General features: G+C 40.7%; 1 protein-coding gene across 6 annotated transcripts in view; it reads left to right on the plus strand.

Moving 5' to 3' along the window:
* Nucleotides 1–26,039, plus strand: part of LOC118801020 — a 50,657-nt gene that overhangs the window by 13,836 nt on the left and 10,782 nt on the right. Inside the window, exons 7-15 of one of the 6 annotated variants that reach the window (XM_036561196.1) lie at nucleotides 3,952–3,990; nucleotides 4,197–4,277; nucleotides 4,807–4,845; nucleotides 5,031–5,099; nucleotides 5,541–5,612; nucleotides 6,305–6,343; nucleotides 6,548–6,616; nucleotides 11,920–12,278; nucleotides 12,369–15,528. In XM_036561196.1, the coding sequence (XP_036417089.1) occupies nucleotides 3,952–3,990; nucleotides 4,197–4,277; nucleotides 4,807–4,845; nucleotides 5,031–5,099; nucleotides 5,541–5,612; nucleotides 6,305–6,343; nucleotides 6,548–6,616; nucleotides 11,920–12,278; nucleotides 12,369–15,528 (3,927 nt within the window). Of the gene's footprint in view, nucleotides 1–3,951; nucleotides 3,991–4,196; nucleotides 4,278–4,806; nucleotides 4,846–5,030; nucleotides 5,100–5,540; nucleotides 5,613–6,304; nucleotides 6,344–6,547; nucleotides 6,617–11,919; nucleotides 15,529–26,039 lie in introns of all 6 variants that reach the window. The other 5 variants (XM_036561193.1, XM_036561195.1, XM_036561194.1 and 2 more) reach the window with 5 other exon arrangements.

The raw sequence follows: 26,039 nt of genomic DNA on the forward strand, positions 1-26,039 counted from the left end.
CCAAACTGGAATGGACACTTCACCGCACAGTTTCAGACACACTATTTCAGTCTCTTATCATAAAAACTTAAAATACTTATACTTAACATAGGTAAATACTCAGCCAGCTGATTAATTGCAATACAATATAATTTTACCTTTTTTTTTTTTTATGTTTCCACATGTTTAATTAGTCATATCAATATCATCAACTTGTTAGTTAAAAAATAAAAATATGCGTCTCAAACAAGTTGAATTCACAGCATGATATTTATATATTTTTATGTATTACCTATATTTTCTATCTACATTTTTGTGTCACATCAGTATGAGAATATGGTACACTATAAAAGGTGGAAAAGGGCAGAAATTGAAAAAAAAGTGTTTTTGTGAGGTTTGGAAAATATTGCTTTTATCTATATATTTGCTTTGCGTGGTATGCTACAAAGAATTTATTTAGTTGAATGAAATCAGTTAAATTGTTTATTTTAAAATTTGTTTATTTAAATAGTTTATTACCACATGAAGTACATTTTTGAATGTTTAATTTAATTTAAATTTAAATTTATTTCCCATAAAATTTTATTTAGCCCCCCCAAATGAATGTACATTATTCTTAAAATTATTCATTATTTCTTCATTTTTCAACTTCACCATTGTGTCTACACATTCACAACATACATTTATATCTGTGCCATCAAATGTCACTATGACCATGACACCTAGACTAAACATGTAAGCACAACTACAGAACAAAATAACACTGTCTGATTGCACAAACCGAGACTGTACCTATATCTATAATCTGTGTATTTGAATGACACATATTTTGCAGATTATCTAAGAGAGAGGGAATAGCATTCCTTGACTGCAGTACCTTTACTGTAAAAAGTGGCTCCTCAGATCTACTTAAAAAAATACTTCATGTGGTAACAAGTAAACTTGTAAATTTAAAGTTGAAAAAAAATACTTAAAAAAGTAATTGTGAATTTTAAAGTAGATCTGACAAGCCACTTTTTACAGTGTTTGCTTGATCTGTGTTTCTTGTCATATTAAGTCATATTAGTTAAATGCTTAACAAAAACTCTGGAGACAGTGTGCCAACTTACACGTCAAAAAGACATTGTTTGACAAAATAGACATTGACGTATGTAGATTTGACATACTTCCTGCCTATTGCCACTCTAAAAGTTAGATAAGATAAAATAAGATAATCCTTTATTAGTCCCACAACAGGAAAATTCACAGTGTTACAGCAGCAAAGGGAGAGCAATGAAAAAAAAGAGAAGTAACAAGAAGAGAATTAACAAGCAAGTAATTAACCTTGATAAGTACTTAACAATGACAATATATATTAAAACTAAACATAAAAAATAAGATAAAATATATAAACTCTTTCACAAAAAAATAACAAAATAAAGAATTATAAATAAATAAAAAAGCTAAGATAATTACATTGTAAGGATATTTTGCCTGAAATTCACAAGTTACTGGTTTATATCAAACATGGGATGGTGAGGAGTTAACAATATAAACAATTATAAATAGAAAGCTCAAGAATATTTACACTATAGAGATATTTAACATTATATTGCACATGGAGTGTTGATTATATAGCACACAGGAAATGGTGATAAATTCCACAGTTTATGTTCTGTAGGTGTGTGAGGTCTAATGGGGGGTGGAGGAGGTTCTACTGGGAGCAGTGCTGGTTGTACAGTCTAACAGCAGCAGGAAGGAAGGACCTGCAATAGCGTCCTTCACACACTTGGGGTGAAGCAGCCGGTCACTGAAGGAGCTGCCCAGTGTTGCCAGAGTCTCATGCATGGGGCGGGAGCTGTTCTCCAGCATGGATGCTAGCTTAGCTAACATCCTCCTGTCTCCCACCACCTGCACTGGGTCTAGGGGGCTTCCCAGGACAGAGCTGGCCCTCTTAAAGAGTCTGTCAAGCCTCTTCCTGTCCGCAGTTGAGATACTGCTGCCCTAGCAGACCACTCCATAAGAGATGGCTGATGCCACAATGGTGTCGAAGAAGATCCTCAGGAGTGCCCCCTGCACTCCAAACGACCTCAGTCTTCTGAGCAGGTACAGTCCGCTCTGGCCTTTCCTATGAAGTGCACTAGTGTTTTCTGACCAATCCAGTCTATTGTTGAGGTGAAAACCCAGGTACTTATAAGAGTCCACTCTCTCAATGTCCCTTCCCTGGATGTTCACTGTGGAGGGAGGTGACTGAGTCTGTGAAAATGCCCCACAACCTCTTTAGTCTTCCCCTTATTGATCAGGAGCTGGTTCCACAGAAACCACAAAGTCCTGGGTCAGTTCTCTGTACTCTCCGTCGTCCTCATTCGTAATGAGTCCGATGATTGCTGAGTCATCAAAGAACTTCTGTAGATGGCAGTTTGGTGAGCTGTACATGAAGTCTGCAGTGTGCAGGGTGAAGAGGAACGGTGCCAGTACTGTTCCCTGCAGGGCCCCTGTGCTGCTGAACACCATGTCAGACACACTGTCCCGTGCCCTCACATACTGTGGTCAGTTGATGAGATAGTCCAGAATCCAGTCTGATAGGTGGTGATCCACCCCTGTGTTCTCCAGCTTGTCCCTCAGGAGCCTAGGCTGTATGGTGTTAAAAGCACTGGAGAAATCAGAGAACATGATTCTCACAGAGCTCAAAGGCCTGTCCAGGTGAGAAAGAGCTCTGTGTAGGAGGTAGATGACCGCGTCATCCACTCCAATGCCAAGTTGATAGGCAAACTGGAGTGGGTCCATAGATGAGCTCACCAGAGGGCGGAGATATACAATGACCAGCCTCTCTAGCATCTTCATCAGATGTGACGTCAGTGCCACCGGCCTGTAGCTACTGAGGTCATTTGGTTGCTGCATCTTCGGCAAACTTGCCTGCTGTTAACTACATCAATGTTTTACTAACTAATTAATATTTTAGTTAATTAACTGAGAAGACAGGCTATTAAACCTGCCATATGTTCTCACATCAACTTCTAAAGGCCACCACACACCAGACTGCAGCACTGTTCTGTAGCAGATACAGTACAAACCACAGCTATGCCATATAAAAACATTGCAGTGAGACCACAGATAAACATTTTCTTGTTTACGCTCTTTTACTACAAATTTAATGGAGTAAAACCTTTAAAATAATTTAATGAATTTATCATATTTGGCATCAACTACCTAACTCTTCACAAACTGGCTGTTTTCAACTTTATGATACGAGGTGAAAAAGACCAGACTGAAAAAAAAGTGTTGCCTTGAAATTATATGATTCAATTGTACATTGATTCCACATCAACACAAGTCTTGTCATAATTAAGTAGAATGAATGACAGTAATCGTGTTGATGTAATACATTTTATTCATGTAGTACCAATGTCCACATTTAAATGAAATAAATTCAAAAAAACATTTTTGTTGTAGCATTGGCTGAGGTAACAGACCATTAATATTCATCTGTTTATCTAAAAGTCTTTACTTTCTTTCTCGGTGATAATTTCAAGTCACATTGTCAATTATTGCTTTTTATGACCTCATTCTGGCTTTAATTTAAGGCCGCAACACATCAGACATGCCACGTCATGCAGCGTCCAAAAAAAAACCAGGTGCAACATTCAGCGTGGATGCAAGGTGGTGCTGGGTGACCTCAACACTGCTTGGATTTTCTGCATGCTGCAGTGTGTCATTATTTTGCCATTCCTACATTAAGTGTAAAAACATTTTATAATGAAACAGATATTAATCTACATAGTAATGCTTGTAACAAACTATAGGGATAAATGTCACAAAGATATATTATACAAATAGTTTTCATCATTACATACTGTAGGTCCCCTCACAGTCAGACTTTCCACCAGGGAACCCCCCCAAGACCTCTGATATAATCCCAACCCTGGATACAAAACACTGCATATTGTGTCTTTGAACCATGAATGACGTTTGGTTGTTTTTTTTGTATTTAAGATCGTTTTGGTTCCAAGATCATTTCTCTGATAGACTTTGGTATGTATCCTTTTTTCTTGCTTTTAATTTGATGGACACAACACAGTTAATCATGTCATACTAGTTGTATTTGTATTTCCAGACATGCAAAATGCGGATAAGTATAGATTTAAGTTTATTTTCTGTACATGTGCAATCTGGTTTTCTATATTGTAGATTCACTTATTCTGTTCATCAGCATTACATGTGTCTTCTTTTGCTCTCAGGTGATCTTGATGATGATGATGATGATGATTTCCTGGACTTCATTAAGTACTCTCAGTTACGTGAACTGAGTCTATTTCAAGGTGAGATTTCAAATCATTCGTTAATGCAAACAAATTCTGGAAGGCTACAGCAATGCAAAAGCAAATTGAGAAACTAGTCTAGTTATTTCTCATTATCCGCATATTCATGCACCTTTCTACAGGTGAATCCAAAGTCTGTTGTGCCAACCTGCATGTTTCTGCATAGCGGAGTGTGGGGCGCTTTGAAAAAGTGACATTGGCACTGAAAAATGCTTCAAAGCAATTGTACAAAGTAGTAACAGCTTATAAACACCCTCTGCAGGAAATAAATGAATAGGCTAAGTGAATACTAAGAGCTGCTTAACATAAAGAGACCAGTTTCTAGGAAAGAAGCTGATGTGTGTGTAAAGTATTTCATGTTTGTTAATTGGCCATTCAAACGCTAAGAGAAAAAACTCTGTCATGTATAAAAGTACCAGACGTAGTACAATACAACTTACAATAAAACAGACGTGCGCCACAGATACAAAACACTGCACATAATGTCTCTGAACCATTAATGACTTTTGGTTGTTCTTCTGTGTTTAAGAACGTTTTGGTTCTAAGACCCTTTCCCTCCCAGACTTTAGTATGTATACTTCCTTCCTGTGTCTTGATGGACACAACACACTCACAAAAATAATACTTATTAATTGATTTATTAATTTCCAGACAAGCAAAATTGATGTATTTATGTATAATATTCCAACCATAACCATTGTTATAAATCTGGTCTTCTACTGTATATCATTAGTTCTGCATTACTGTTCTCAGGAGGTGGTGATTATCTGGACCCAACTAAGGTTATTTGTGATGACCTTCCAGAACAGAGAGCAGGTCTAGGTGAGACATCAACACTTTCATTCATAGGCTCTTCCTGCCTAGACTGTTGGGAAAAAGACCACCACACTTTCATGAAGGTAGCAAAAACTTAGAAATATATGAAAACAGAAACAGCAAAATAATGAAAAAAAAATGGCCACTGTAACATTTTCCCCAGCTGGGGCCTTTTCTCTGTTCTTGTTGTCCTCTCTTCCGTATGTTTTCTTGCTGTGTAACTCTCTCTCGTGTCTGTGTTTGTTCATGTTCTGTTCTCTGCCCTTGGGTCCTCTCATGTCCATGTTTAGCCTATGTCTCCACCCTCCTTTCTCTCTAATTCTTTATTTTGCACTTTCTCCACCTGTTTTCTTCTGGTTCTCTCCACTTTTACTATTATATTAAGTGTTTATTGTAGATTCACTTGTTCTGTTCATCTGCATTACATGTGTCTTCTTTTGCTCTCAGGTGATCTTGATGATGATGATGATTTCCTGGACTTCAAGTACTCTCAGTTGCGTGAACTGAGTCTAATTCAAGGTGAGATTTCAAATAATTCTTTAATGCAAACAGCAATGCGAAAGCAAATTGAGAAACTGGTCTCGTTATTTCTCATTATCCGCATATTCATGCACCTTTCTACAGGTGAATCCAAAGTCTGCATGATGCTAATGTAAATATTACTGCTTCCCATCTCAGTTGAAGTCCTACCCAGGTGTTGTTAGTCCAGGCAATTAATTCTTTACTGCTTTAGAGATTGACACAAAGTAGTATATCTGCATTAATGCCATCAGTTCCTAGTGTTTCTGAGGTGCTGATTTTGAGTATAAAATTACTTTTGTTGTGCCAACCTGCATGTTTCTGCACAGCGGAGTGTGGAGAGCTTTGAAAAAGTGACATTGGCACTGAAAAATGCTTCAAAGCAATTGTACAAAGTAGTAACAGCTTATAAACACCCTCTGCAGGAAATAAATGAATAGGCTAAGTGAATACTAAGAGCTGCTTAACATAAAGAGACCAGTTTCTAGGAAAGAAGCTGATGTGTGTGTAAAGTATTTCATGTTTGTTAATTGGCCATTCAAACGCTAAGAGAAAAAACTCTGTCATGTATAAAAGTACCAGACGTAGTACAATACAACTTACAATAAAACAGACGTGCGCCACAGATACAAAACACTGCACATAATGTCTCTGAACCATTAATGACTTTTGGTTGTTCTTCTGTGTTTAAGAACGTTTTGGTTCTAAGACCCTTTCCCTCCCAGACTTTAGTATGTATACTTCCTTCCTGTGTCTTGATGGACACAACACACTCACAAAAATAATACTTATTAATTGATTTATTAATTTCCAGACAAGCAAAATTGATGTATTTATGTATAATATTTTAGTTTGTTTTCCTGTGTCCAACCATAACCATTGTTATAAATCTGGTCTTCTACTGTATATCATTAGTTCTGCATTACTGTTCTCAGGAGGTGGTGATTATCTGGACCCAACTAAGGTTATTTGTGATGACCTTCCAGAACAGAGAGCAGGTCTAGGTGAGACATCAACACTTTCATTCATAGGCTCTTCCTGCCTAGACTGTTGGGAAAAAGACCACCACACTTTCATGAAGGTAGAAAAAACTTAGAAATATATGAAAACAGAAACAGCAAAATAATGAAAAAAATATGGCCACTGTAACATTTTCCCCAGCTGGGGCCTTTTCTCTGTTCTTGTTGTCCTCTCTTCCGTATGTTTTCTTGCTGTTTAACTCTCTCTCGTGTCTGTGTTTGTTCATGTTATGTTCTCTGCCCTTGGGTCCTCTCATGTCCATGTTTAGCCTATGTCTCCACCCTCCTTTCTCTCTAATTCTTTATTTTGCACTTTCTCCACCTGTTTTCTTCTGGTTCTCTCCACTTTTACTATTATATTAAGTGTTTATTGTTTTTTTAGACATAAATTCAGGGGTGTGTTTCCCAAAGTGTAGTTGTCTAATTATGTTAGTAAGTTTGGTCAAATGTTCAACAAAAACTTACCATTCATGCTAACATGGTCATTTTTTTATCCTTTAGTCCCACAACGGGGAAATTTCACCTCCTCATTAAACCCATCTGTGCAGCGAAACACTACATACACACTAGTGAGCACACACACACGAGGGGGCAGTGAGCACACTTGCCTGGAGCGGTGGGCAGCCCTATCCACAGCACCCATGGAGCAGTTGGGGGATAGGTGTATTGCTCAAGGGCCCTTCAGTCACGTACTGTCGGCTCAGGGGATCAAATCGACGACCTTCCAGTCACAGTGCTGGTTCCCTAAACTCCAGCCCACGACTGCCCCCAAATAATCTAGGTTTATATCAAAATGTATGACTGTCTGTGCGACAAAAAATAAAATGTCTTCAAAGTTCAGAAAAAGGTAGATCAAAGATTACAATGTTTACAATGCTTTGGCTTAATCAGACTAATAGTGTCTCAGAACAGTTATTTGCCTGAACCCCTAAGTGGGCCAGAACAAAGAAGGTTACTTCAGAATTATAGGTATGAGTCTACTAGGTTTAATGAGAATCACTACTGTTCAAGCACAATATTGCATCCATGCCACACTTTTGCAGTTAAGTAATATGGTGAACATACAGACAAGTGACAAATCAAAGGACCAAATTAAAACCAACAAAGTGTCTTAGTAAAGTATTGAGCAACAGTGAGCCCCCAGAACAGTTTTGGTACACTTTGACATTGATTCTGCAAGTTTCTGGAGGAATAGAACACTTTTCCTCCAAAATATATTTCCTCAATTGGTTAGCATACAGACAAAGAACAGATTAAAGAAAAAAAAACAAACAACAAAAAATCTTAGTAAATTATTAGGCCACATTAGGTAATAAATATTAGGTAACTGGTTGGGACGCTTTGCAGAATGTAAATAAAAATAGAATACAATGATGTGCACATCATGTAAACCATATTTTTAAAGAAAAATAGTACAAAGACAACATATCACATGTTGAAACTGAGAAATTTTTTTTTTTTTTTAAATATAGGTTCATTTTGAATTTGACGTCAACAACACGTTCCTAAAAAGTTGGGACGGGGGCCTGTTTACCACTGTGTTTCATCACCTCTTCTTTTAACAGCACTCTGTAAGTGTTTGAGAACTGAGGAGACTCTGCTGTAGTTTAGGAAGTGAAATGTTTTCCCGTTCTTGTTTCATACAGGATTTCAGCTGCTCATCATTTCAGGGTTTCTTGTCATATTTTACACTTCATAATGCATCAAATGTTTTCAGTGGTGACAGGTCTGGACTGCAGGCAGGTTAGTTTAGCAGCCACACTCTTTTAATACGGAGCAATGCTGTTGTAATACATGCAGAATGTGGCTGTACGTTGTCTTGCTGAAATAATCAAGGCCTTCCCTGAAAAAGACGTTGTCTGGATGGCAGCATATGATGTCAAAACCTGTATATATCGTTCAGCATTAATGGTGCCTTCACAGATGTACACGTCACCCGTGCCATGTGCACTAATGCCCCCCCTATACCGTCATGAATACTGGCTTTGAACAGTGCACTGATAACAAGCTGAGTGGTCTTTAGCCCGGAAGGAGTTTTAACTTGCATTTGTGGATGTAGTGATGAACTGTTTTCACAGACAGTGTTTTTCAGAAGTGTTTCTGAGCCCATGCAGTGATTTCCACTACAGAATCATGTCTGTTTTTAATGCAGTGCTGTCTGAGGGCCCAAACATCACGGCCAACAAATACTGTTTTTTGGCCTTGTTCCTTACATACAGAGATTTCTCCAGATTCTCTGAATCTTTTAATGATATAATGTACATGTTATCATGTAACATTATGTAATGTTATTATGTGCATGTGTGTAAATGATGAAATGTAAAAGTCATTTGCTATTTTATGTTGAGAAATTATTTGATCATGCAGTCTTTCACAGAGTGGTGAACCCCTCCTCATCTTTACTTCTGAAAGACTCAGCCTCTCTGAGATGCTCTTTATACCCAGTCATGTTTCTGACCTGTAGCCAATCAACCACCAGGTGTACCATTAGACAACTTTACCAGTCTTTTTTTCCCCCATCCCAACTTTTTTTTTTTTCCCCCATCCCAACATTTTTCAATGTGTTGTTGGCGTCAAATTCAAAATGGACAAATATTGTTCATAAAACAATTTCTCGGTTTCAACATTTGATTGTCTTTGTACTATTTTCAATGAAATATAGGATTTAAATGATTTGCACATCATTGCATTTTGTTTTCATTTACATTTTGCACAGCATCTCAACTGTGAACTTGGGATGCTGAAAATATACAAGTAAAAATAGAAAAATACAGACTTCTCTCTAAAACAAGCATACATGAGTCTTTGCTACACTCAAATTATAAAGAAGTTAAGATCTCTATTATATTATTATTATTATTATTATTATTATTATCATCATTATTATTATTATTATTGATGTTGTTTTGTTGTTGTTGTTGTTTTAGCAGTTACAGCCCTGAAATCAGGGGGTGACCTCTTCAGTGCCCCTACTTTCTGTGTCCCTGAGCATGCCACACACTCAGACAAATCCCTATTCTTTGCGTAAAAATATTCACTGGCCTCTCCTGGCTTTAGCTACTTATACAGCTATATATATGTTTTAGTTTTCATCTTTTTAGGTGGTCTAAGAAAACCATTGTGATGTAAAGAAAGTTGAAATCTATGGATCCTTTATCTTCCTCTGCTCCCCTTTTTACTTCACCTCTCCTTGATATCTCCCTCCTGTTCTGATGAAATTCTCTTTGCATAAAATAATTCAATCTTGGATACTTTAGATGCTCATGCACCCTTTAAACCTAGGCTGATGCCGACCTCCTGGTCTTTACCATGGTTTACCACTGAGCTCCTGGAAAGAAAGCCTCTGGTAGATTCACTCTCTGGCCTATGCAGATCATATTTCTAGGTACAGAGATGGTTTCTGTCCACTGCATAGTTAAGAATGCAGTTTCTAGGGTTACTAATGGCATCTCTTGTTGCTGCTGATTCAGGAGCTCTTAGTATACTGCTGCTCCTCTATCTTAGTTCTGCCTTTGACACATATCTTATGATTTATTACTCTCTCATATGCTTAAAGTTGGCATTATGGAATCTGCTCTTTCTTGGTTTTCCTCTTATTTTAGTGACCGAAGATAGTATGTAGCCATTCAGAATCAAAAATCCCTCACTGTGTTTCTTACTAAAGGTGGCCCCCAGTTTTAGGTCCGCTACTCTTTAATCTTGCAAAGAGAAACAACAACAAATAACTTGAGCATAAGATTTTTTCACTTGTGACACTATAAAGGAGCCTGCTTAGTTATTAAGGTAAAAGCTCTACTTGTGTAACCTCAACTCATTCAGAGCCCATCCCAAGGTGTTAGATGTTCACTGCAGAAGAGTTTTTAATGTGCTTCAGTCTTAGGCTCAGATGCTCTATGATTATACACAACATCTAATGTTTATGAAGTTGAATGCTGGAGAAAGTAATTGTAATCTTTGAACACATATTAACCTTTTCAGTGCAATATATTGTCACTGGACTCAAAAATGTTTTTAAAAGTTGTTAAAGAGCTTAGTTCAGTGTTTGTGGCAAATAACAAGTTATCCTCAATAGCTGGTATAGCCTTGGGGCACTCCCTGAGCAACTGGAGCAGTGGATGACCTCTATGAACCAATAGAGATAAACTGTTGCCTGTTAGTAAGATAGGAGCGGAACCAAGCAAGAGCTAAGCCTGAAATGCCTATGGATGAAAGCCTAGAAATAAGTATATCATGATTCACCATGTCAAAGGCTGCAGTGAGGTCAAGGAGGATAAGGATATTAAGAAAACCAGCATCAGCAGACATTAAACGATCATCAGCCACTCTTAACAGGGCAGTCTCAGTACTGTGCAAGTTGCAAAAGCCAGACTGGAAAGGCTCACATAGATTATTTCTGCTGAGAAAATCCTGAAGCTGAGAGGCCACAACTCTTACCATTACTTCAGACAAAAAAGGGAGATTTGAGATTGGTCTGTAATTGGAAAGTAATTAAGTATCTAACCCAGGTTTCTTAAGAATGGAAGACACAGCAGCTATTTTGAGAGAAGTTGGGACAGAGCCTGAGGAAAAACACTGATTAACAAGATGAGCTATAGGAGAAGAAATAGCAGAGAGACAAGATTTAAGAACAGCAGTGGGGGCAGGGGCAGGCTGACAAGAGGAGGAAGAAGACCTACAAATGATCTCTGTCAACACTTTGAAGTGCAGGATTTAATCAGTGACTGTAATCACATACAATTAGTGCGTAACAGTTGACAAACTGATTAGTGAAAACATTCTTCCCCTTTAAAAGTAAAAGAAAATGTTAATGTTTAAGCTTTGCAACTAGTAAATAAGTTACACTGAAGGAATATACTAACTTAAACCACTGATTGTTCTTATGAGAGGTAACATTGTTTTTGTACTTCTTGTTAATGTGAAATGTACCCCAAATTGTAGAATGACACACAACTTTACAAAGACAAGTAATCCAAAAGCAATGGAAAGTGAATGGATTACATTACTTTGATATAGTAATTCTTTTGGATTTGTTTGCAATTGATTTTTTAACAGGTAATCTGTACTAAAATACATCTTTAAAGGTTATACAGATTCAAAAGTCAGAAAAAATGTATTTTGTGTTTTTCAATGCACATGCCACCTAAACTTAGTTTTTATACTCGTATGCCAGTTTGATTCATAACATATTTTTTGGGCCAAATATGTACTAATTATGTCTGAAACTTGCTGCATTTTGTTTGTTAAAGGCCTGTTGTGCTAATAATGTCTCTACTGCTTCTTTCTATTAGAAGAAAATCAGAACTTCACTCATAGTGATCAACTGACTCAAAACTTTACTGGGAATGCAAGCATTGAGACTGCTGAGCTGAGTCAGAACTTAACTGGGAATGGAAGGATTCAGACTGCTGAGCTGAGTCAGACCTTCACTGAGAATGGACGCACTCGGATGGTCCAGCAGGGTCAGAGCTTCACTGAGAATGGACGCACTCGGATGGTCCAGCAGGGTCAGAGCTTCACTGAGAATGGACACACTCGACCTGCTATTCTGAGTCAGAGTGTCACTGAGAATGGATGTACTCAAACTGCTGATGGGCGTCAGAACTTCACTGAGAATGGAAACACTCAGATGGTCCGGCAAAGTCAGAACATCACTGAGAATAGACGCACTCAACCTGCTTTACTGAGTGATAACTTCACTGACAATGCACACACTCAGATGGTCCGGCAAAGTCAGAACATCACTGAGAATGGACGCACTTGCATGGTCCAGCGGAGACAGAATGTCACAGAGAATGGATGTACTCAGACCGCTGAGCTGAGTAAGAGCATCACTGAGCTGAGTCAGAGCTTTATTGACAATGGACATGCTCAAATGGCCCGGCGGAGTCAGAGCTTCACTGAGTATGGACACCCCCAGACTACTAAACTGAGTCAGAACTTCACTGAGTACAGTGAGACTGAGAATGGACACACTCGGAGGGTGCAGCGGAGTCAGAACTTAACTGAGAATGGACACACTCGGAGGGTGCAGCGGAGTCAGAACTTAACTGAGAATGGACAAACTCGGAGGGTGCAGCGGAGTCAGAACTTAACCGAGAATGGACACACCCGGAGGGTGCAGCGGAGTCAGAACTTAACCGAGAATGGACACACCCGGAGGGTGCAGCGGAGTCAGAACTTCACTGAGAATGGACAAACTCAGAGGGTGCAGCGGAGTCAGAACTTCACTGAGAATGGACACACTCGGAGGGTGCAGCGGAGTCAGAACTTAACTGAGAATGGACACACTCGGAGGGTGCAGCGGAGTCAGAACTTCACTGAGAATGGACACACTCGGAGGGTGCAGCGGAGTCAGAACTTAACCGAGAATGGACACACTCGGAGGGTGCAGCGGAGTCAGAACTTAACCGAGAATGGACACACCCGGAGGGTGCAGCGGAGTCAGAACTTAACTGAGAATGGACACACTCGGAGGGTGCAGCGGAGTCAGAACTTAACTGAGAATGGACACACTCGGAGGGTGCAGCGGAGTCAGAACTTAACCGAGAATGGACACACCCGGAGGGTGCAGCGGAGTCAGAACTTAACCGAGAATGGACACACTCGGAGGGTGCAGCGGAGTCAGAACTTAACTGAGAATGGACACACTCGGAGGGTGCAGCGGAGTCAGAACTTAACCGAGAATGGACACACCCGGAGGGTGCAGCGGAGTCAGAACTTCACTGAGAATGGACACACTCGGAGGGTGCAGCGGAGTCAGAACTTCACTGAGAATGGACACACTCGGAGGGTGCAGCGGAGTCAGAACTTCACTGAGAATGGACACACTCGGACTGCTGAGTTGAGTCAGTGCTTCACTGAGGATGAAAGCACTTCGATGTTCCAGCGAATTCAGAGCTTCACCGAGCATGTACACATGCAGATGGTCCGGCAGAGTCATAACTTGAGTAAGAATAGACGCTCTCAACCTGCTACACTGAGTCATAACTTGAGTAAGAATAGACGCTCTCAACCTGCTACACTGAGTCATAACTTCACTGAGAATAGACGCTCTCAACCTGCTACACTGAGTCATAACTTCACTGAGAATAGACGCTCTCAACCTGCTACACTGAGTTATAACTTCACTGAGAATAGACGCTCTCAACCTGCTACACTGAGTCATAACTTCACTGAGAATAGACGCTCTCAACCTGCTACACTGAGTCATAACTTCACTGAGAACGGACGCTCTCAACCTGCTACACTGAGTTATAACTTCACTGAGAATAGACGCTCTCAACCTGCTACACTGAGTCATAACTTCACTGAGAATAGACGCTCTCAACCTGCTACACTGAGTCATAACTTCACTGAGAACGGACGCTCTCAACCTGCTACACTGAGTCATAACTTCACTGAGAATAGACGCTCTCAACCTGCTACACTGAGTTATAACTTCACTGAGAATAGACGCTCTCAACCTGCTACACTGAGTCATAACTTCACTGAGAATAGACGCTCTCAACCTGCTACACTGAGTCATAACTTCACTGAGAATGGACGCTCTCAACCTGCTACACTGAGTCATAACTTCAGTGAGAATGGACGCTCTCAACCTGCTACACTGAGTCATAACTTCAGTGAGAATGGACACCCCCAGACTACTAAACTGAGTCAGAACTTCACTGAGTACAGTGAGACTGAGAATGGACACACTCGGACTGCTGAGTTGAGTCAGTGCTTCACTGAGGATGAAAGCACTTCGATGTTCAAGCGAATTCAGAGCTTCACCGAGCATGTACACATGCAGATGGTCCGGCAGAGTCATAACTTGAGTAAGAATAGACGCTCTCAACCTGCTACACTGAGTCATAACTTCACTGAGAATAGACGCTCTCAACCTGCTACACTGAGTCATAACTTCACTGAGAATAGACGCTCTCAACCTGCTACACTGAGTCATAACTTCACTGAGAATAGACGCTCTCAACCTGCTACACTGAGTCATAACTTCACTGAGAATAGACGCTCTCAACCTGCTACACTGAGTCATAACTTCACTGAGAATAGACGCTCTCAACCTGCTACACTGAGTCATAACTTCACTGAGAATAGACGCTCTCAACGTGCTACACTGAGTTATAACTTCACTGAGAATAGACGCTCTCAACCTGCTACACTGAGTTATAACTTCACTGAGAATAGACGCTCTCAACCTGCTACACTGAGTCATAACTTCACTGAGAATAGACGCTCTCAACCTGCTACACTGAGTCATAACTTCACTGAGAATAGACGCTCTCAACCTGCTACACTGAGTCATAACTTCACTGAGAATAGACGCTCTCAACCTGCTACACTGAGTTATAACTTCAGTGAGAATAGACGCTCTCAACCTGCTACACTGAGTCATAACTTCACTGAGAATAGATGCTCTCAACCTGCTACACTGAGTCATAACTTCACTGAGAATAGACGCTCTCAACCTGCTACACTGAGTCATAACTTCACTGAGAATAGACGCTCTCAACCTGCTACACTGAGTCATAACTTCACTGAGAATAGACGCTCTCAACCTGCTACACTGAGTCATAACTTCACTGAGAATAGACGCTCTCAACCTGCTACACTGAGTTATAACTTCAGTGAGAATAGATGCTCTCAACCTGCTACACTGAGTCATAACTTCACTGAGAATAGACGCTCTCAACCTGCTACACTGAGTTATAACTTCACTGAGAATAGACGCTCTCAACCTGCTACACTGAGTCATAACTTCACTGAGAATAGACGCTCTCAACCTGCTACATTGAGTCATAACTTCAGTGAGAACAGATGCACTCGGAGGGTGCAGCGGAGTCAGAACTTCACTGAGAATGGACACACTCGGACTGCTGAGTTGACAGCAGCTCAAGGTAAGTGACAGTCCAGTTCTGAACAAAACCCAGGGCATTCATTTTAGGATCAGCAGTAATTATTTAATTTGCACTAATGGGCAAATATTTATGACATAAAACATAACATCAGGCTTCTGGCACTACTACATAGACAAAGTTATAAGGCAGTGTCTAAAACATGTTTTCATGCAGACACAGTTTTCAGTACTATGTGGAGTTAATTCTCATTCTCTGATGGTCAATCTCCACACTGAGCCTCATTCACCAGTATACTCCCAAGTTTTTTCTTTAATTTGTTCTTGAACGAGGTCCTGGAAAAAGTCTACATCAGATTCATGACGTGTTCTTAAAGCATAGAACTGTTCACACCTCTGTGCTCTTGAGTGTGTGTAGATTCTGTTCTTAGCTAAGAACAAATCCCACATAAACATTGGTGAATGTCAGAACCTATGAAAACTGTGTAAGTGGGTTTTAAAAAGAAATTTCTTCGTAAGAACGGTTGGTGCATGAAGCCCATTATGCCCTTTGATTACATTCAATTTGGTTTGCTTTTTCTCATCATTCATTTTGAATAATCATCATCTTTTTCTTTACTATAATTTAACTCTTATTGCTCTTGTTGCAATATTGTTTTGAGATCTGGTGTTTTTCAGAGTAGGATGGGATCTCCTTTAATGTTTCTTTCCTCTCAAGACAGAGCCAGAAACACTTAGCTAAAGAAATGACATGGGTCTCTGTGTAGCTTTGCCTCATTGTTCTCCTTTCATTATCTCTACTAATCCACAGAGGACAAGATAGAGAAAGATCCTTTAGCAGAATTCAGATTTAATTGGATACATGCAAAGCTAAAAATAAAGTAAAATGTTACTCTACCATGCAGAGTAATAATTATCTTTATCAAGGCCTTTATTTCATGACACTCTGAAGCTGTTGTGCATTTTATTGGCACATCATATTCATGCCTTCATGTCTTCAATTTTCATGTTGTAAAGCTAGACTATGCTGGTGTGCAAGTAAACAGAATTGTAAATGTACAAGTCTTTTTACAGTTCTACAGTTTTTACAGTTCTACAATGATGTAAACATTGATTTTATCCAGTTTTTTAGACTAATTAAGTACAGTTTTGTCACTTAATAATCCTCAAAATGCACTAAGCAAGGCATTTATATCTATCATAGACTCCATAGGTTTCACCCAAATCATAAAGGAGCCCACACACTACCACAACCACACTCTAGACTTAATACTGACCTTTGGTGTGGACATAGATAACTTAGCCATTCTCCCCCAGAGCACAGCAGTCTCAGATCATTACTTAATCTCATACAAAATTCACTTCAGTGGTAATGTGCGTTCATCATGTTAAGCGGACTATAACTTCCTCCACAGCTGGTAGCTTTATTAGAAACCTTCCTCATCAACTTCTGTCAGCTGTCCATCTAATCCTACCGAGTTAGATATTATGACCAAGCTCTTAGAGGATAGTTTTCGATCTACTCTAGATAGTGTGGCCCCATTGAAAAGTAAAACAGTAAGGCAGAAAAAACTGCCCCTTGGTATAATGACCACACTCTGGCTTTAAAACAGAACGCCAGACAACTAGAGTGAAAATGGCGCCTGACTAAGCTAGAAATGTTCCAGTCCGCCTGGAAGGAGAGCCTCTTCTATAGAGTATAGAAGAGCACTTGCTACAGCACGCTCAGCCTCTCTCTCCTCTCTCATAGAAAACAATAAGAATAATCCTAGATTACTTTTCAGCACAATCTCTAAACTAACAGAGAACAAAACAGTTAGTGAACCCCAGATGCCATCAGCCTATAGCAGCAACGATTTTATGAACTTCTTTAGTAATAAAATTGAAAAAATTAGGCAGAAAATTCAGAAACACAATTAAACTCTACAAACCTGCTTCCCCTTAATGCCAACCTCAATCTTGAGAATATTATAATCCCTGCAGAGAAGCTGGAATCCTTTACCTTACTCCAAGAAAACGAACTAGTTAAAATTGTTTCTTCCGCAAAATCATCTACTTGTACGTTAGATCTGATTCATACAGGTTTACTCAAGGAAATTTTGCCAGAAATAACCAAACCTATTCTGTCAATAATAAACTCCTCTCTTAGCCTTGGGTGCATCCCAAAATCTCTTAAACTAGCAGTAATTAGACCACTAATTAAGAAAGCTAACCTTGATCCCTGCAAACTATCAAGTTATAGACCCAGCTCAAATCTCCCCTTTATATCTAAGATCCTGGAAAAAATTGTGGCAAAACAATTAAGCTCCTATTTGCATATGATATACATGAAAAATTTCAATCTGGCTTTAGGCCACATCATAGTACAGAGACAGCACTAGTAAAAATTGTAAATGATCTATTATTATTTTCTGACCAAGATCATGTGTCCTTGTTAGTCCTCCTCGATCTTAGTGCAGCATCTGACACAATAGACCACACTATCTTACTAGACAGACTAGAAAACCTTGTAGGGGTAACAGGAACAGCTCTTTCCTGGTTCAGGTCCTGCCTCACTGATCGCTATCAGTTTGTGAATATAAACGGTGAATCATCTGTTCTCACAAAAGTAAAGTATGGTGTTCCACAAGGCTCTGTTTTAGGACCTGTATTATTCACATTATATATGCTACCACTGGGCACCATTATCAGTAAACACAGCATAAACTTCCACTGCTATGCCGATGACACTCAGTTATACTTAGCAAGCGAACCGGATGATAAAATTAAACTTGGCAAGATTGAGGACTGTATAAAAGACATAAAAGACTGGATGTTGAGTAACTTTCTCCTTCTAAACCCGGATAAAGCAGAGGTTCTACTTCTTGGTCCAAAAGCAGCTAGAAACAAACTGTCTAATTTAACACTTAAACTTAACAATTTCTCAGTTGCATCAAGCTCATCTGTAAAAAGCCTTGGTGTCATTATAGACCCTGATCTGTCCTTCGACACACATATAACTAATATTACTAGAACAGCCTTCCTGCATCTTCGCAATATTGCTAAATTGAGAAATGCATTCTCTCTACAGGATGCAGAAAAGTTAGCTCATGCATTTATTACTTCAAGGCTAGATTACTGTAATGCCCTGCTGGCTGGATGTCCCAGCAAAAGCCTTAACGAGCTTCAGCTAGTCCAGAATGCTGCAGCCAGAGTTCTTACTAGAACCAGAAAGTTCGACCATATCAGCCCAGTTTTATCAACCTTACACTGGTTACCAGTTAAATTTCACATCAATTATAAAATTCTCTTACTGACTTATAAAGCTGTAAACGGACTCGCCCCTCAGTACCTGAGGGAACTTCTCTCCCACTATGAACCATCACGCCTACTTAGATCACAAGGTGCTGCTCACTATTAGTACCCAGAATTAATAAAGCTACATCAGGGGGGAGAGCTTTCTCATACAAAGCCCCCCGGCTTTGGAATAGTCTTCCTGTTAATGTTCGGGACTCAGACACAGCCTCAGTGTTTAAGTCTAGGCTAAAAACCTACTTGTATAGTCAAACCTTTGGTAATTAGTTTTCCCTGTCAGTTCTATACCTGCCAGAGTCTCCGCTGCTCTGCTAACACTTTAATCTGTGATCGGTCACCCATTACAGAACTGACACCCATTACAGAACTGACTCTCAGTTCTGTCAGTCACTCATTACAGAACTGACTCTGTGTGTTTCTCCTTTCTTTCTTTCCTTTGCCGAGTTGAACAGCTGCCCATCCTGTGCGTCTGGTGTTGCTGCCTCTTCTGCCTTGATCGGGTGCCACTGCTCGCCAGCCCTCTGGACCGGCTTGACCACCATTTAACTTCCTGCTGTACAACGCTGTGCAAACCTCACCCTCACAACCTGACCCCACTGCTGCTGATGCTGCTGCTGCTGCTGCTGCTGCATGAACTAAACTAATCAAATTAATCATTTGCTCCACCTGTTTTCCCCATTTTTATACTAACAATGTTTACTATCTGGCGTTGACCAGAGGAGGATGGGTTCCCCTTCTGAGTCTTGGTTCCTCTCAGGGTTTCTTCCTGTTTCTCTTAGGGAGTTTTTCCTTGCCACTGTCGCCACTGGCGACGCTCATGGGGGCTCAGACACAGATTTCTTTCTGTAATGCTGATTTCCTTGTAAAGCTGCTTTGTGACAACACCTGTTGTAAAAAGTGTTATATAAATAAACTTTGCTTGCTTGATTTAATACATAATTATTGATTATACAGACTGTAATATTAAAAGTGTTAGAGGAGCAAATATAACACTGTAGCATTCTCCTATTACTTAGGAAAAGGGAAAACCAGTACAAGCCGTGTGCTTTATTGAAGCTGTATCGGCCAAGCCGTACAAACAAGCAAGGCTTCTGTCTAACAACTAGTTTAAGCATAGCTAGGTTTAGGCCTTCCACAAAAAGTGGGAAGAGGCCATGGCACATCCGCACTGCTCAGCTCCTAGCTCTCCACTTCCCAGTTCATCCCGTGTTGAAGCACAAACAGCCCCATACATGGCAGCTCTCAATGCCACTCTTCACAACAGGAGTCCCCAGCAGAGCAAACCCCAGACAAACATGAACTCCTCAACCACGTTACACTAGCCCCTGCCAACAAAAGTCCTCACCCCCTGAGGGCCACAGAGTCTTCAAACCAGACTGGGGGTGGCCTTCTTCTCCTGGGGCACGTTGGGTTAGAAGACTGAAGTGGGACGTGCGACTGCTGCAGCAGGCCTTTCTTTACCTATTCACTAGTCACAGCAATGCATAAGTAGCTCCATGTCCTCCTCCCAGGTGCAGTGAAACTTCTCACAGCTCACAGTGTCAAGTCCTGTGCAACTTTGGCACTGACGGCAGCAATAGTCGTGCTCCTCATGGGTGTCCTGCACCATCTCTGATGTCCACTGTGTTATGCCTACTGGCGGTGGTGTTGCTGTTATGTGCCACCATCTTTAGTTCCATCTACATCTGAGGTGTCTGCTGACATTTTGGGCACAGAAAACTGCATGACCCACAGCACTAGCCTTGACGCTAGCTGGGGCCTGCAAGCATGGGCACCACTTATGCTCTCCCTTTCACCACACTGCTCTCTCAAGGCTCTGGGGCAACATGACACATCCTCATGCCATAGCGCTTTTGAAGACACAAACTTGCGGTCATCCTCTTCTCACACAAACAGACCACCCCATCTCTTCCTTAGAGCCAAGTAGCCTGGCTTAGCTGCTAGCTTCAACTATCTGAGTCTCTCCTGACACCAATTGTAGCATTCTACCACTGCTAAGGAAAAAAAACCTATTGTACAAGTCATGTGCTGTATTGGCCAAGCTGTACAAAGACGCCAGGTTTCAGGCTAAGAGCTAGCTCAAACCCAAAAGGGGGAAGAGTCCACAGCATGTCCTTACTGCTCAGCGCTTAGCTCAGTTCTTCCTATATTAAAGCACAAACCCCAAGCATGGCTCCTTTGCTTCTTTTTAACTGGAACAGTCCCTTTTGCAGAAATCCAGCCTTAATTATTTCTAAAAGCAAGCCCAAAATTCTCTACCAGCCAGACAATAACACTTTTTTATTAATCTCTAAAATAATCCTATTGGTCTATGCCAACCAGACCTATTCACAATTTCATTAGTCTCCAAAATAATCCTATAGTTCTTTACTAACAAAACATAAACACAGACATTTTAATCTCCAAAATATTCCCATAGTTCTATAGCAACCAGGCCTATTCACAATTCACAATCTCCAAAATAATTCCATAGTACGATACCAACTAGACATCTTAATAGTATTATTAATCTCCAAAATAATCCCATAGTTCGGTACCAACCAGACATGAACATATCCTTATTAATCTCCAAAAAATCCTGTAGTTCTACACCAATCAGACATATTCATAACGTTATTAATTCTGTAACAATCCCATAGTTCTACACTAAACAAACCTAAATGGTTTTATTCATCTGCAAAAAAATCTGATAATTCTATACCAGCCAGATCTATTAACAATTTTACTGTTCTCCAAAATAAACCTGTAGTTTTATACCAACCATATATATCTATGAAGTTATTATTCTCCAAAATAACCCCATTGGTCTATAGCAAACAGACCCAAACACTGCCGTAATAATCTCCAAAATAATCACATAGTTCTACCCGATCAGACCTATTCACAATTTCATTAGTCTCCAAAATAATCCTATAATTCTACACTAATAAAATATAAACACAGATTTATTCATCTCCAAAATAATCTTGTAGTTCTATACCAACCAAACACTCATAATGTTATTAATTTAGAAAAAATTCCATAGTTCTATACTAAACAAACCTAAATAGTTTTATTCATCTGCAAAAAATACATATGATAGTTCTATACCAACCAGATATATTAATGAAGTTATTAATCTCCAAAGTGATCCCATAGTTCTAAACTAAACAAACCTAAACACACATCAATTCAACTCCAAAAAACATCCCATACTTCTGTACTAACCAGATAGAAAGATAGATAGAAATACTTATTTATTAATCCCCAAAAAATCTCATAGTTCTTATATATATATATATATATATATATATATATATATATATATATATAAACTTACTGAATGAGATAAAACTATGAAATGTACACATTGTACACATTTCCATATGTGCAGTTAGTGAGTCTGAGGTAGATAATAAATGAGATGCAGGTACTTAAGGATAGGATTAAGGATAGAATACTGATATAGAAATATACCAGATTATACAAGATATGGATAGAAGATGTACAACATGTCAATCTATATGTGTAAGTAAAGATTTGCTAGATTGAAGGTGCAGTAAGATCAGAGCAAGTCTGATGAGGTGTGGATGAGGTATGGATTGTCCATGGAGATCATCATGATGATAACGACTCAGAGGTGCAGTGACAGGCTTATAGACCGATACACCAGCACTACTGGCTGTTCAGCAGCCTGATGGCTGGGGGGAAGAAGCTGTCCGGAACCGGCCGGTTCTGGACTTTATGCTTCTGTACTTCCTCCCGCTCGGCAGCTGTGAGAACAGACAGTGGCTTGGGTGGGTGGAGTCCTTTAGAATCCTCCTGGTCTTCCTCAGGCAGCGGCTGGTGTATAAATCCAGGAGGTTTGGGAGCTGGACCCCGGTGATGTGCTGGGCTGTCCGCACCACCCTCTGCAGAGCTTTCTGCTCGATGGCAGTGCAGTTCCCATACCAGGAGGTGATGGAGCTGTTAGAATGCTCTCCACAGTACATGTGTAGAATATTCTGAGGATGCAGGGATGGAGCTGTGTCTGGCTGAGCAGTCGTGGGTGTACAAGGAGTACAAGAGAGGGCTGAGCACACAGCCCTGAGGAGCTCCGATGTTAAGTGTCAATGAGGAGGAGGTGATGTTGCCCATCCTTACCACCTGGCATCGGCCCGTCAGGAAGTTCAGGATCCAGCTGCACAGAGAACTGTTCAAACCCAGACCCTGAAGCTTAATGTCAAGCCTTGAGGGCATGATGGTGTTGAATGCTGAGCTGTAGTCCACAAACAGCATTCTTACATACGTGTTCTTTTTGTCCAGATGGGAGAGGGCAGTGCGTAGAGTCAGGGCCATTGCATCATCAGTGGATCTGTTCGGTCTGTAAGCAAACTGCAGTGGGTCCAGAGTGGCAGGTAGTGAGGAGCAGATAAAGACTCTGACCAGCTTCTCAAAGCACTTGCTTATGATGGAGGTCGGAGCAACTGGGCGCCAGTCATTTAGAGTATTAACTCTGGCTGACTTTCGAACTGGAACAATGGTGGCCAGTTTGAAGCACGCAGGAACAGCTGAGAGTGAGAGAGAGAGGTTAAGAATGTCTGATGTGCTGATATGCACAATCTTTGAGAGCATATGCAGGTATGCCATCAGGTCCGGCTGCCTTGCGGATGTTAACGCGCTTGAAGGCTCTGCACACGTCAGCCACGGAGACAGAGGGGGGTGTTGACTCAGCGATAGCGGGGGCGGGACTCTTTCCGCGAGCGCGGTGTGATTTGCCTCGAAACACACGTATTCAGCTCATCTGGAGGCGCAGCGCTGATGTTATTCACGGAACGAGTTTCCCTCTTAAAGTCCGTTTTGTGTTTAGCCCCTCCCACAGGCTTCTCATGTTGGTGGTGTTAAACTGTGGCTCCACTTTAGACCTGACGGCCCTCGCAGTTGAGCCATGGCTTCTGATTGGGGTAAACACAAACTGTTTTTGTGGGCACAACATCCTCTATGCACCTTTTGATGAACCCGGTAACTGAGTCTGCATATTCATCAATGTTATTGTTTGATGCGTCATGGAACATCTCCCTGTCTGTGTCATCAAAACAGTCCTGAAGCGCTGAATCTGATTGTGACGGTGGGCGGTTCCCTTTTCGGCTTCTCTCTATAGGTCGGCAGGAGCAGAATGGAGAGATGATCCGATTTGCCAAACTGAGGTTGGGGGAGGGCTTTGTATGCCTCACAGAAGGGGGAGTGGCAGTGGTCCAGCGTGCGTGATCTTTGTATGCTGCATGAAATGTGTTGGAAGTACTTTGGAGCAACTTCTGTAAAGTTTGCTTTGTTAAAGACCCAAAAACAATGGAGACGGCCTCCGGGCACATGGTCTCCCACCTGTTAACAGCCTCGTACAGTTTCCCCGAGCACCAGGTCTGTATCAGCCTGTGGTAGGATGTACACAGTGGTGACAGTGAGCCCTGAAATCTCTCTCGGCAGCCACAGTGGTCTGCACGAGATGATTAGATATTCCACGTATGGGGAGCAGAAAGGCTCGATGAAGTGTACATTCCTCTGATCACACCAAGCATTGTTGATTATAAAACATACACCTCTCCCTTTGATCTTCCCGGAGAGGTCCTTTGTTCTGTCTGCACGGTGCACAGAGAAGCCCACAGGCCTCGTTGGGAATCCCCGCTGATCTCTCTGAGGCAGATTATACAGCAGTTCCGTGTTTCTTGGTGGAAAGAGATTCGTGCACTGAGTTTGCTGATTTTGTTGTCCCAGGACTGCATGTTTGCCAGTAGTATGCTGGGTAGTGGGGGGGCAGTTACAGTCCTGCTCACCATTATTGGCACCCCTTCCTTTTTTGCATAACCTGTACAATATCTTCAGAAATAAATGTAAATATACCAAAGTTATATCTTCAGGATTTTTTAATTGGAGGTCCAAAGTAATACAACAAAAAAAACATTGTTTTTCAACTTGCATGTTGCAATTTTAAAGAAGAAACAGAATAAACAGCATGTGCAGCAATAAAGGCACCCCTTGTTAATATTTGGTTGCACACCCTTTGGCTGTGATGACAGCCTCCAAACATTTCTTGTAGCCATCTATAAGCTTCTTGCACTTCTCAGCTGGTATTTTTTCCCACTCTTCCTTTGCAGTTTGTTCAAGCTCTTGAATGTTTGCAGGATTCTTTTTCCCAATGGCAGATTTCAACTCACCCCAAAGATTTTCAATGGGATTGAGGTCAGGACTCATTGCTGGCCATTTTAAAACAGTCAATTTTTTCCTTTTAAACCATTCCCATGTACTTTTGGATGTGTGCTTTGGGTCATTGTCTTGATGGAATACCCATGATCTTCGGCTCAAACCAAGTTTTCTTACACTGGGTAGGACATTTCGCTCTAAAATCTCTTGATAATTCTCTGATTTCATGATTCCTGTGATACGGTCAAGGCCTCCAGTACCAGACGCAGCAAAGCAACCCCACAGCATTATGGATTCTCCACCATGCTTAACTGTTGGTAGGGTGTTCTTTTCCTTATAAGCTTCATTGCGCCATCTGTAAACAAACTGTTGCTTTGCATTGCCAAAAAGCTCTATTTTTGTTTCATCTGTCCACAAAACATTGTCCCAGAATGATTGTGGTTTGTCAAGGTACTCTTTGGCAAAGATCAGTGGTTCCTTTTTATGTCTTTTCTTTAGCAATGGTTTCTTCCTTGGCCTTTGCCCATAAAGCTCTGCATGGTTTAGTGTGCGGCGTATGGTACTTGTTGAAACCATGACCCCAGACTGTTCCAGGTTGGCCTTCAGTTCTTTGGATGTTTGCCTTGGTGTTTTTTCCACCATTCGCACCAACCTTCGAAGACTTCTCTTGTCAATTTTCCTCTTTCCCCCACGTCCAGGGAGGTTCTTGACAGTTCCATGCTTGGCAAACTTCTTAATAACATTGCGCACTGTTGAAACTGGGATACCAAGGTCTTTGGAGATGGCCTTATACCCTTTGGAAGTCTTGTGTTTGCTAATAATAGCACTTCTGATGTCCTCAGACAGCTCCTTTGTCTTCACCATTGTAACAAATGAACATGGCCCAACGTATGGCTTTTTAAAACCCTAAAGTCATCATTCATTGGCTAATTCATGTCACACGGGCACTGAATTTGTCACAGGTGATTATCATTTGTGATTTACTACAGGTGAGTGAAAATGTGTTTCCATACTAATTTAATGTAAAGGGTGCCAATACCAGTGTCACAGCAAGCTTTAGGTTTTTTCTGTTTTTTCCTCACATTGTTTTTTGTTTTAAATTGT

Source organism: Colossoma macropomum, unplaced genomic scaffold, assembly GCF_904425465.1.
Source record: "Colossoma macropomum unplaced genomic scaffold, Colossoma_macropomum, whole genome shotgun sequence".
Taxonomy (NCBI): Eukaryota; Metazoa; Chordata; class Actinopteri; order Characiformes; family Serrasalmidae; genus Colossoma; species Colossoma macropomum.